Here is a 13,295-nt window from a genome sequence, read left to right on the forward strand (position 1 = left end):
AAAGTCCTGAGCAGGCTGGGATATCAGAGTTTCACTGTATTTGCAATAAAGCGAAATGAAATTTGTAATGCTAAATTGCACCATTATTACCCTGTATTACCAGGATGAAGGATATTCACAATTGTATGCTGCAAACCAAGATATGCCAGGACAGCTTCAAACTGAGGGCAATGAAGAATTTGCAGTCATGGCAGATATACAAGGGCATGCTGCAGAAACAGTGAACGAACCTGAAGAGGTATTGTGAATTATAATTTCAGATGTCGTAGCCCCCAACTAAGTTCGAAATTCTGATGAAAGGTCACTGAAATGTTTACACTATTTCTCTCTCCATAGATGCTGCCTGTCACTGACTGATTTCAGCATTTTATATTCTTGTTTCCGATTACCAACATTTGTAGTTTTTCAGTTCCTCGCTAATCATTTCCTGACATTTTATTTGGGTCAACAAAGAAAATTTCAGAATGTAAAGAAAATTTGCTTCTTCACGTGGGTTTGTCGATAATGGAAGAAGTCTGAGGTACACAAAAAAGCTGGAGAAACTCAGCGGGTGCAGCAGCATCTATGGAGCGAAGGGAAAAAAAGGAGTCTGGTTCCTTTCACTCTGTCATTAGTGGATAAGTACAGTTGACAGTCGCGTGGGATTCACTTTCTCAACTTAGGACTTGGGAGGAAGAGTGAAAAATCAATTTGATAAGCATTTACTACTGGTAGTCCCTGAAAAGACACTTGTGTATTAAGCTGTACAGACCAGAGTGCCCAAGGGTTAACCACTCTAAAACTTGAACAGCTCTATTGAGCAGCACAGTTTTAATGCAGATTTTGAGGAGATAAAGAATTTCTTGGTCCATGTCCTTACCAAGGTGAAATATTCTACAGTAGTTCACAGGGAATTGATGCAACATCCAGTCACAATCTTATTGTATGGTGATGCAGGCTAGAGAAGTGACATGGTCTATCCTAGCTTCTATTTCTTTACTTATTATTGACCAAATCTGCCAATTAACTGTTACGTTGAGATAGGTGACCAAATCCTTTGTCAAATAGGTTTTAATAGCTGAGTAATATGGAGAGAAGCCTTGGATGAACCAAGAAATCCGCATTCTTCTGAAGACCAGATCCCGGGCGTTCAGGTCTGGTGACACAGAGGTCTATAAAAAGTCCAGATATGACCTTGACAAGGCCTTCAAAAAGGCCAAAAGGGATTTCCACTCAAAGCTGGAGGATGGGGCGGATGTTCAGCAACTGTGGCAGAACTTGAATGCCATCACCTCCTACAAGGCAAAATTAGGAGGCAGCTCAAACGACAGCAAAGCATCACTCCCTGACGAGCTCAATGCGTTCTACGCATGCTTTGATAGGGAGAACACTGATGTGCCTTCCCGAGCTCCCATACATCCTGATGGTCACAGAGGCCGACGTCAGTAGATTCTTCAGGTGGGTGGATCCCCGTAAAGCGTCTGGACCTGATGATATACCCGGTCGAGTTCTCAAAACCTGTGCAAACCAACTGGCTGGGAGATTTGCAGACATTTTTACTGTTTTTGCAGACATTTTGAGGTCTGAGGTTCCCACCTGCTTTAAGAGGGCACCAATAATACCAGTGCCTAAGAAGAGTAAGGTGATGTACCTCGACGACTATCGACCAGTGGCACTAACGTTCGTGGTGATTAAGTGCTTTGAGAGGTTGGTTATGGGGCATCTCAACAAGAACCTCGACCCACAACAGTTCGCCTACCGTCACAATAGGTCCAAGGAGGATGCAATCTCACTGGCTCTCCACTCCGCACTGGACCACTTGGACAATAAAAACACTTGCGTCAGGCTGTTGTTTATAGACTACAGCTTGGCGTTCAATACCATCATCCGCTCCAAGCTGGTTACCAAGCTCACGGAACTGGGTCTCTGCACATCCCTCTGCAATTGGCTCCTCGACTTCCTCATCCACAGACCAGTCTGTTCGAATTGGCAGAAACATTTTATCCTCAGTAACAATCAGTACGGGAGCACCTCAAGGATGCCTGCTCAGCCCTCTGCTCTGCTCACTCTATACTAATGACTGTCTAGGACACGCTAGAGGCAGGAAACATGTTCCCGATGTTGGGGGAGACCAGAACCAGGGGCCACAGTTTAAGAATAAGGAGTAAACCATTTAGAACGGAGACAAGGAACCACTTTTTCTCACAGAGAGTGGTGAGTCTGTGGAATTCTCTGCCTCAGAGGGCGGTGGGGGCAGGTTCTCTGGATGTTTTCAAGAGAGGGCTAGATAGGGCTCTTAAAAATAGAGGAGTCAGGGGAGAAGGCAGGAACGGGGTACTGATTGGGGATGATCAACCATGACCACATTGCTGCACCTATTGTCCATTTTCTATTGTCTATTGTCTCTGCACTGGCACTTACAGCTATTACGTCACAATGGGATTGTAGCCTGCTTGCTACGATGTTACTAACCCAGGACACTGAGTCATGCTAGCCCTAACAAGTGCAATTGCAAGCTACAATGTCGCAATCCCTTTGTTATATTCCTGACAACAAGGTTTTTAAAAAAGTTTAATGAAGGAGGGTGCATTTTTTAAATATTCCTGGCAGCAAGGATTAAAAATAAAGTTTAATGAGGGAGGGTGAATAAGGGGAAATGAGCCACCTCTGCACAGTTGGGGGCTATGAGTGAGTGCTGGAATATTGCGTAGGTGAACGGGTTGCGTTGGGGGACCAGGCCTCCCATGGGGACTATGGGTGAGTGTTGGAATATTGCGTTGGGGGACCAGGCCTCACGTGTGACAGGGACCCAACGGATTCCACTTGGTCTAGTATCTATATACTTTTAAAACTGTGTGTGTGTGTGTGTCATTTTGCCTTTGAAACTTATTTCCTCGAAAACCACACGCAAAAACGTGGAGCTTTTTACATATTTCGGTAGGGATTTAACTTATGATTTCATAAATCCACTCCTTGGTCAATTATTTCCCCAGATTTTGAATACAATTGTTCACAAAATTCACTTTTAAAAAAATAATCGCCGTTTGCCAGCTGCTGACGTCACAATGCGCACTAATCGAGGCCCATCTGTCTCCTGGCCCCACCCCCCCGCGGTCGACTAAAGCATTGTCTATTTATTTTTTTCATAGCATTGAATTTTATTGTCTCTGTGTCTGTGTCCCTCTCCGTATTGCGTCGGGGGAACGGGTTGCGTTGGGGGACTAGGCCTCCCATGTGACAGGGACCCACTTGGTCTAGTAGTTACCAAAATATTTTGCAAATCGCTTTTTTCAAGTGGTAATTGATTTTTAGTAGTCTTTAATCTGCAGCCTGTTAAGCTGCAATTAAATCTATAATTTAGCTTTAGATTGCCCATATAATGTTGAGGTCTATTCTGTGTTGTGTATATTTTCAGTTCTTATTTCTGTACTATGTTATATTCAGAAAGTCACAATGATGGCAGGAGTAACTTGATGAACCATAATAAATATTGTCAATGATTGGTCCAATTTCAAAGAGGAGAAAACTCTTCTCTGCCCACACTTGACAACCCCAAGCTGATAATCAAACACGGCAATACCGCTGAAAATGTAAGCAGTATTTTCCTTCTCATTACTGATGGCCTCCAATTCCCTGAAATGCTTTACAGCTGGCTAAGCCGTGCTCTTGTGCTTATCAGCAGTTAAACCCATCAAAAAGGATTTGTAGATGTGTTTTGAAAACATTTAAGTAGTATTAAAAATTAATATACTATTAAAATATTAAATTATTCAATTTTAATTAAGGATTGGAAGTGTTTAAAATACACCACTCAAAAATACTTGGAAAAAAATTGAATACATTTAAACTAACGTAATTGAAAATGTGTACATTACCCAAAATGTACACTCTTAGGGATATTCTTGAGGTGAGTGGTGTTGCTAAACTTGTGTGACATTTAACTGAGTGAGGGTCAGTGGCAACAATAGGAATATAATGTTCCTTATGAATTTCATTGTTGGAATGTGCTGTCATTGACAATCACAGGAATCCCTTGCAGCGTTCAGTAGTAGAGTTGAAGGTGTTTATTCTTTAGCTTCTCGGGTAGTCAGAGATGGTCAATAAGAGCAGGTCTTGCCAGTGACATCTACATCCACGTTCTCAGAAGCAATTATCACATTACCCTACTTGCCAAAAGGTTGTGCACCATTTGTAAGCATTTAACCATGAAAACTCAATTTGTATCATACTCATTTTGAATAAGCAATGTTTTCTACTTTCCAAGTTATTAACCAAACCTCTCTCTGACTCCCAGACTGCTTTGGCTGTGATGCAACTAAAATTTTTAGAACTTCTCTTTGTGTTAGTTCCTTCCTTATGGAATTTCTGTCATCTCACATAATAAATTGTGGAGTCAGTGTTGATGGCCTTCTCTGTTTGTGGAAGCTTCGTAAAAGTTTTTGCAATAACTTCAGATCTGAAGGAGAATGTGGAGTCCTTCCCAATAATCCCAGATCAAGTGATCACTTATGGTATTGAATAAAGTATGAGCAAATAAATCTACTTGGCTCCTACTGTCTTCCTACAACTTAGCAGCAGACAAAAGCTCCAACTCTCACTGTATGTTGATTCTGATTTTTTTCCCTGTTGCATCACTACTGGGTCCAAAGGACTGGATCTTCCTCCTGGGCATAACCTTACAAAGTCTCCTGGGTTGAGTATGATTCATCATTATCTTCTCAGGTGTAGTTAGAGATGGTTACTAAATACTGGCCATGCTAATGACATTCAAATCCTACAAATTCAGAAGCAAATATTATTGCCAACAAACTGTCAGCCACAGAATTGACCTAGTTCCAGGTCAAGGATCTCCCAAATCCTTGACTTTGAACAAAAGAGCAAAGACTTCAAACCTGTAGGGGCACTGCTTCTAGTTCTTCTCCAAATCACTGCCTCCTTAATCCTCTCAGATTGCTGGGTCTGAAAGCTTTATCTCCCTTTCAAACCGCATTGGGGGGAATGCCTTCACCAGAAGGACTGCAATAATTCTATAAGGCAATCTCCACCACTTCAGCCAAATAAATGCAGGCTTTGCAAACAGTGACCATTTCCTTAAAAAACGAATAACAACTAAAAAAAAAACTTGAATAAAATTCAGTGATACTAAATTAAATTGTAAATGTGAAACTAATTTTAGTTGCTGTAGATGTCAGTATTGTTGTTTAAATTGTTTAGGTTGTGAAGATTATACATGAAGTGGTAGAAAAGAAGGATGTTTCTGATGATGAAGATGATGACGATGAAGAATCTGGTCGAATTCGTTTTAAAACTGAACGGAAAGAAGGAACTGTCATTAGGTTAACAGATGCAGCAAGAAAAAGGAGGAATATACCAGACACCTTGGGTAAGTAACTAAATATGTTCTATAAATCTTGTACAACATATTTAAAAAGATATTTCCCAAATTTTGTTCGCTATCCTGACTCGGGAGCTAACTCAAACCTGCTGAGATTTTGATGTGAGGAGGTAAATTCAAGATTTTTTTAGTATGAGGAAATTTTTTGTTGACCCCCTGGAATAAGATGATTTGGATGCATGTGATTGTTGAAGTGGAAGATGTAATCAGCGAGCTTTCACCATTAGTTAACTCAGGCAGGTGGCGATGGAGAATGTTACTGGAGTGAAAATAGGCAGTCTTCATGATTGTTAAAGCACCATGGACAGAGGAAATTTAAATAGAACAGATATTAAATGTAAATAAATGTTACAGTGACACTTGTATTTTGGGCAGCCATGCGGCAGTTAATGAATTGCCTGAAGAAATAACAACGGGGCCAGTTCGGCGGCTGCCGGGGGGGGGGGGGGCTGAGGTTCCACTTTCCCAGCAGGACTACTGGGTCGACCCCCCGTCGACCTGAGGTTTGCCGAAAATGCGGTACGGAGGGTCATCTGGCACGAGCTTCCGAGCGGAGTCCTCTGGTACTAGAACGTTCCGCCTAGGCTGGTGGGGGCCCTGAAATATTGACCCGCAAAATCGGCCTCTGAAGTCGGCCATGGGAACATACCTGCCACATTTTCAGGGGAATGTCGGGGGGGATTTCAAGTGCCCTTTCATAATTTTGTCCGGAGGAAAGGTGGTGCCAGACCATCAGTTGCTGGAATATCGGTGGATGACGTACTGTGGTGGTTGCTTTCCAAGACATATTGTGTATTGGACCATTGTTCTCGAGATGAGTTTGAATCGCACTATAGCGGCTTAGGAATTTACATTCTGGTAATTAAATAAATAAGCATTTTAAACAGAAGCACATGTCATCAATGATGACTGAAACTAATACATTGTCATAAAAATCCCCCTGGTTTGCGATTTCTCCAAATAAATGTTCTTTCATTTGTCAATCTGGTGCGTATGTAACTTGGAAGCAAGCAATGTGGTTGAACGTTAACTCTCCCCCCCCCCCCCTCCTCCTTCATGCACATTTCGGGGGCAATTAGAGATGGACAATAATTGTCTACATTGGCAGTGACATCCACATCCTGTGAGCAGATTAAGAAAAAGATTGCTTCTTTTTCTTCTTGTCCCACCAAGAAACGGAGATTAAAACAGAAAGAAAATGCTTCCCTCCAACAAGGGCTGCAATAACGCCTCTTCTTTTTTTGTGGTGCCAGTTTACAAATTATTTTCTTTATTTGGTCTTGGAAAGCAAACTGGAATATTATTCTTTCCACTCTTCATTGCTTATAAAAAGATTACTTGTTTCAGAAAATTATGTTTTTTTTAGTTTTTAAATTATTTAATTGTTGCAACAAAATAACAGGTTTTGAAAATGTATTAGCTTTTTCTTGGGCATAAAAATGAACAGGTTAAAAAACTGAAAAATCTATAAACATCTACACAAAAGGAAGCCTGCAACCACTTTCAACTGAAATCTTGAAGCACTTGGAAAAAGCATTTAAAGGGCAATTGACATTTCAGTTGAAGTTGCAAATGCAATCTTCACTTTGTCAGATTTTGCTGACCTAATGTGACAGCTTATTTCTATTGGGTGAAAGCATTCTTGCCAACTGATTAGAGTTGTCGTGTGAAACCATTTTATTGTCGTCTATACTGAAATTAATTCCGACATCTAAGAATGTGCGAGTAACATTTATAATTGCTGATTCACTGCAGCACAAAAATATGAGAAAACATTCTGTACTCTTTTGAAATAAAAGGCCTTCTATGAGGGTTGATGTAATCTGAATGTTTTGTAAGATAAGGAGGTGAGAAAAGTCTTATCTGACATTGATGTTCTAACGGTTGACAATTGACTTTTTCAAGTAATATTTTGTTTGCTTTAATGGCAGCATTGTGACAATCTACTTCCATTGTAGTACTATGAAAGTCTAATATATGTAACTGCAGAACTCAATCTTTAAGTAAACATAGCTTAGAACAGCAAAATTATCCAAGCCAACATTTTCGATTTTAAATTCAATTCTGAATCCAAAGGTTTCAGCATGTTATATCAAATTTTAATTCATTGTAGTACTGAGGGAATTCTGAAATGCCATCTTTTGGATGGGATGTTAAATGTTCATCGGGATTTGAGATTTCAGGGCATTTAAATAGGTTATGAGGTTAGGGATTCCATTATTTTTGTTCGTATAACCTTGTGCAAATTGAGTGGCATGTTTTTAATATTGAAACTGTTTGGGATGTGCAGATGTTGTGTATATATATTTTTTCTTACATTGATCTTTGGTAAATATTGAAGATGTTCATTCACTTGCTGCGTGGCTTGTCACAACTAAAGCTCAATCACTTTTTAGATAGACCGGTACATTTGTAGGCACCTGTTTTTGGAGAACTAATTATGTGGCATCGTAAGACTCCTTAAGATCATTTGCATGAAATGACACCCAGTTTGGAGGAAATATATTTCATATTTAATAAAAAATGGTAATTTCTTTGAAAGCGAAGTAAGCCATTGAGTATCTTTCAGCTCTGAGCATTCTTGCCAGCCCCATTTTCTTGCTTATTTCCCTGTAAATACTTTCTTAGGCCCATCTAGTCCCCCTGGTTCTCTATCTCTGGCCAGCTAATGTACCAGCACAATTTTGGGACAAAGGGGAGATGAATGGAAAACCATGTCATGGCGAAAACGTGCAAACTCCACCGATAGCACCCATGGTCAGGATGGAGCCCATGTTGCTGGAGGTGTGTGGCGGCAGCCCTGCCTGTTGTGCTGCTGTCAGCCAATAAGGGAACAACTTATAACCTTGCATATCTTGTTGGGTTTGTCTGTCATTGCTATATATTGGCTATTGCTTTCATACGGTGGTAATTAACCTTAAGTTGCTGCAGAGTGCTATGGAACGTCCGAATATATAAAATATGTTCTATTCCTTGAACTGTACAATTAGTTGGTGCCAGAGAATTGTCAAAGAATTGTTACAGCACTAAGTAAATCTTCCAATTTCTGCAAACTGATAAATTAACTGAGATCCGAGTCCCTTCAACTGAGACCTGTGACACTAGAGCACGCATTTAGAGGCTGACACACCAAGAGATATTAAGGGGGTGTGGTTTTTTTTCCCCCCCAGATTCGATCCTTAACCCAACCTCTGTCTTTTTTTCAGTGGCACTATTTCAGATAGTGGAGGAGTTGTCCTTATTGTTCTGGGCATTATGAATCCCCCAAATCAGCATTTCCAAGAATAGGATTATTATCTATTTAAACCAGGGCAGGACATTGTAAATGACTTGGAACACCTCCTGTGAATGGTTAAGGAATAGGGGAACACATTAAATTGCATGGGTGGAAGCGAGGATAATCTTTTAATGCAGAGTGGTTTATAATCTCAAACCCAAACCAACCATGGCTTTCAGAAAGGAAGTGGATAGGTATGACAACAGTAGCGATAAGACATAGGAGCAGAATTAAACCATTTGGCCCATCGACACTCTGCCATTCAATCATGGCTGAGCTATTTTTCCCTCAACCCAATCTCCTGCCTTTTTTCCATAATCTTGGACATCGGTACTAATCAAGAACCAATCTATCTGGCTAAAGCAATTCCTCCTCATCTCCCTTCTAAAGGTACATTGTTTTATTCTAAGGCTGTGCCCTCTGTTTCTAGATTCTCCCAGTAGTGGAAACATCCTCTCCATATCCACTGTATCAGGGTCTTTCATCATCCGATTGGTTTCAATGAGATCAACCCTCATCCATCTAAACTCCAGCGAGTTCAGGCCCAGAGCCATCAAACACTCCTGCCTTAATCCAATCATCCCTGGGATCATTCTCGTGAGCCTCCTCTGAACCCTTTCCAATGCTAACACATCCTTCCACAGATAGAGGGCCTAAAACTGCTCACAATATTCCAAGTGTGGCCTCACCAGCACCTTATAACATTCGGAAGCCGCGGTCTCAGGTAGGAAAGTGCCGATTCGGGACCTCCAAGCCGCGGAGTGTGTTTGACCGTCCCGACGTAGTTTGAATCGGGAAGGCACAAATGGTAGAGATATGGAACACATTCACGTAAATAAATCTCCAGGATGCAAAGGAAAGCGGGAAGTACAGTGCTGGAACCTGATGGAGATTATTGCATCTTCGTTAGCTCTGGGTGTGGCTTCAGATGACTAAAGGATAAATAATTTTGCCCCTTTATGCAAAAAGGGTAGTAATGAAGCGGATGAAAATTATTGAGGGACGGGTTTTTAAATGACTTGGAAAAGCAGGAACTGATTAAGAGGAGGAGGGATGGATTTGTGCATGGGAGGTCAAATCTCATGAATGTAAGTTTTTTGATGAGGTAATTAAGAAAATTGATGAAGGCAGCACAGTAAAAGTGGCTTATATTGACTCAGTAAAGCTTTTGACAAGATTCCAGAAGGTTAAGGCACCAGGGCACCAAGTGTGTTGGGAAACTGGATCCAGTATTGGCTTGGCAGAGGGTAATGGTGGTTGGGGATATTTTTGACTGGATGTCTATAAGTAGTGCACTGCAGGCATTGGAGCTGCAAAGTTTGTATTACACACTTTGTAATCTGATTAGTAAATGTGCAGATGATATATAACTTGGCTGAGTTATAGATAGCGAAGAAGGTTACCTGAGGGTATGGTGAGATATAGAGCAGCTGAAAGCACGGGCAGAATTCATCCAGAAAAGTTGAATTCTAGTTCGACATACTGAACTCTCTTAACTGATTGCTCTTAATCCTGTGTTGAGCCAAGAATGGTTTGCATAATTGTTTTTAACAAAAATGTATTAATTATGATAGACACAAAGCTGGAGTAACTCAATGGGTCAGGCAGGATCTCTGGAGAATTTGTTTTGGACTATTGGGTCGAGGCCCTTCTTCAGACTAAGGAGAAAGGAAAATGAGAGGTATAGATGGTGATATAGAACAAATGACTGAAAGATATGTAAAAAAGTAATGATGATCAAGGACAGATGGAGCCCACAGTGGGATCACCTAGCCCACAGCCAACAAATGGACCATTGTGGGCTCCACCTTTCCTTGATCATCTTTACATTTTTTCATATCTGTCATTCATTTGTTCTATAACCATGTCTATATCTCTCATTTCTCTTTCCCCTGACTCAGTCTCTACAATGGTCTCGACCCGAAACATCACCTATGCCTTTTCGCAAAGATGCTGCCTGACCCGCTGAGTTACTCCAGTTTTTTTGTGACTATCTTCGTCTGCAGTTCCTTATGTATTAAATATGTACAGGCTTAATTGTCTATACAGAGGTTCAATCATGGAGTCGACTAGAATAATGTCTTTTCCAAATTCTTCTGAAAAGTCATTGACTAAAATATTACCAGCATCTATTTTATTTCGGCTTTCTAGCACTTGTATTTTAACTTTTTAGTGATTATTGATGTCACTTATTTGAATCCCACCTTCAATTGCACTCACGATTCAGTTAGGAGTTATGATAATTACTACTGCAGTAGATTTTCTGCAGGAGGTTCTACTGCAGTTGTACAGGGTCTTGGTGAGACCACACCTGGAGTATTGCGTACAGTTTTGGTCTCCAAATCTGAGGAAGGACATTATTGCCATAGAGGGAGTGCGGAGAAGGTTCACCAGACTGATTTCTGGGATGTCAGGACTGTCTTATGTAGAAAGACTGGATAGACTTGGTTTATACTCTAGAATTTAGGAGATTGAGAGGGGATCTTATAGAAACTTATAAAATTCTTAAGGGGTTGGACAGGCTAGATGCAGGAAGATTGCTCCCGATGTTGGGGAAGTCCAGGACAAGGGGTCACAGCTTAAGGATAAGGGGGAAATCCTTTAAAACCGAAATGAGAAGAACTTTTTTCACACAGAGAGTGGTGAATCTCTGGAACTCTCTGCCACAGAGGGTAGTCGAGGCCAGTTCATTGGCTATATTTAAGAGGGAGTTAGATGTGGCTAAGGGGATCAGAGGGTATGAAGAGAAGGCAGGTACGGGATACTGAGTTGGATGATCAGCCATGATCATATTGAATGGCGGTGCAGGCTCGAAGGGCCGAATGGCCTACTCCTGCACCTAATTTCTATGTTTCTATTTGAATTAGAATTAAAGTTATTGATGCATACATTAGATTGATCTACATTCATTCATTCATTCATTCATGTTCTGATAATAAACACAAGGAAATAATAATTGCGTTTTAACCTCAGAACTTTCTGACGAGGCAAAGGCAGCATTACGTGAATTTGAGGAGACAGAACGTCAGCGGAAACAAGGAAAAAGAGGGCGAAGAGGCCGTCCAGGCCCGTTTGGTTTTTGTGATCCAAGGAAAGATGGTGGAAGGAGGAAAGACCAGCGCCCACCTTTGATCCAAGTGCCTCCAACGCTGCTGGTAACACTATCTTATTTGCACTTGTTTTCCTTAAATCATTTGGTGACATACTGTAAGAATGGGTTGACTGCTTTCAGAATTGACCAACTATTGCATCTAGTGTTCTTTACCTAATACATTCAATATAGAGAACTTGCAAGCAATCTGCCTTCATAACCAGCTCAATGGTTATTTCACCATTAGATCAGATTTTGTCTTGAATTTTTTATGATGCTTATGATTATTCTCCATTTTACAAAATCCAGTGACCTATATTTGGTTTTTCAATATGAAAATGTATAAATTTTTTGATAACAAGAAAAAGCTGCAAAGTTATAAGCTACAGAAAAAATTGTTACAGTGGCACAGCAGTAGAGTTTGTGCCTTACAACACCAGACTGCGGGTGCTGTCTGTATGGAATTTGTACATTCTCCCTGTGACCATGTGGGTTTCCTCTGGGTGCTCCGGTTTCCCCCCACACTCCAAAGACATGCAGGATTTTAGGTTAATTCCCCAGTGTGGGGGATACAACTAGTCTACGGATGATCACTGGTCTGGGGGGAAGAAAGCTGGAAGAGAGGTGGGACACAGCATGGTAGATAATAGGTGGATACAGGTGAGGAAGGGGGGGGGGGGGTTGATAGGCAGGTGATTGGAACAAAAGATAGAGATAAAAGCAGAAGGTGTGCGGCAGGATTGAAGAGTTGGGAATTGTGGGGGGGGGGGAGGGGGGAGTGGGTGAAAAAGGGTGGTGTGGGGGAGAGGGAGAGGAAAGGAGGAGTTGGAGAATTTGGTGTATAGAAAAATCTGAATGGGAAGGGGTTAAAATTGTTAGCAACTGGGAGATCTGATGAGCCTTGGTGGACTGAATTATTGTTCTGCACTTGATCTCGCCGCTGCCCCAGGCCGCGCACTCCCTCTCCCCGCTGCCCCGGGCCGCGCACTCCCTCTCCCCGCTGCCCCGGGCCGCGCACTCCCTCTCCCCGCTGCCCCGGGCCACGCACTCCCTCTCCCCGCTGCTTAGACTCTCCCTGCTTAGTTCATAATTCTGTTAATTCTTGTTAAAGAATAAAATGTTTATAAACACACATACATGAATGTGATATAAATGTATATAATCATATAACACACACAATTATATTTCTTCCGATCCAATTATGAACTTTATTTCAGACTAGACAAGGGACATTAAATAAGAAACATTGTAAACCTCCCCGCAACTTCACACACACTAGGCCTTATCCCACCCCTCAACTCTCCCCCCCCCCCCCCGGCACTCCCTCGCCTGCCCCCACACTACAATGTCTCCCCCCTCCTATGCCCCTCTACCCGATGCCCCAGGCCGCGCACTCCCTCTCCCCGCTGCCCCGGGCCGCGCACTCCCTCTCCCCGCTGCCCCGGGCCGCGCACTCCCTCTCCCCGCTGCGCTGGGCCGCGCACTCCCTCTCCCCGCTGCCCCGGGCCGCGCACTCCCTCTCCCCGCTGCCCCGGGCCGCACACTCCCTCCCC

At 42.1% G+C, this 13,295-nt stretch overlaps 1 protein-coding gene across 2 annotated transcripts in view; it reads left to right on the plus strand.

Moving 5' to 3' along the window:
- The window catches only part of rbm33 (RNA binding motif protein 33), a 151,516-nt gene that overhangs the window by 47,250 nt on the left and 90,971 nt on the right, over window positions 1–13,295 (plus strand). For both annotated transcript variants that reach the window (XM_033044324.1, XM_033044332.1), the window contains exons 6-8: window positions 104–238; window positions 5,194–5,362; window positions 11,625–11,806. In XM_033044324.1, the coding sequence (XP_032900215.1) occupies window positions 104–238; window positions 5,194–5,362; window positions 11,625–11,806 (486 nt within the window). The remainder of the gene's footprint in view (window positions 1–103; window positions 239–5,193; window positions 5,363–11,624; window positions 11,807–13,295) is intronic.

Source organism: Amblyraja radiata, chromosome 2 (assembly GCF_010909765.2).
Source record: "Amblyraja radiata isolate CabotCenter1 chromosome 2, sAmbRad1.1.pri, whole genome shotgun sequence".
Classification (NCBI taxonomy): domain Eukaryota; kingdom Metazoa; phylum Chordata; class Chondrichthyes; order Rajiformes; family Rajidae; genus Amblyraja; species Amblyraja radiata.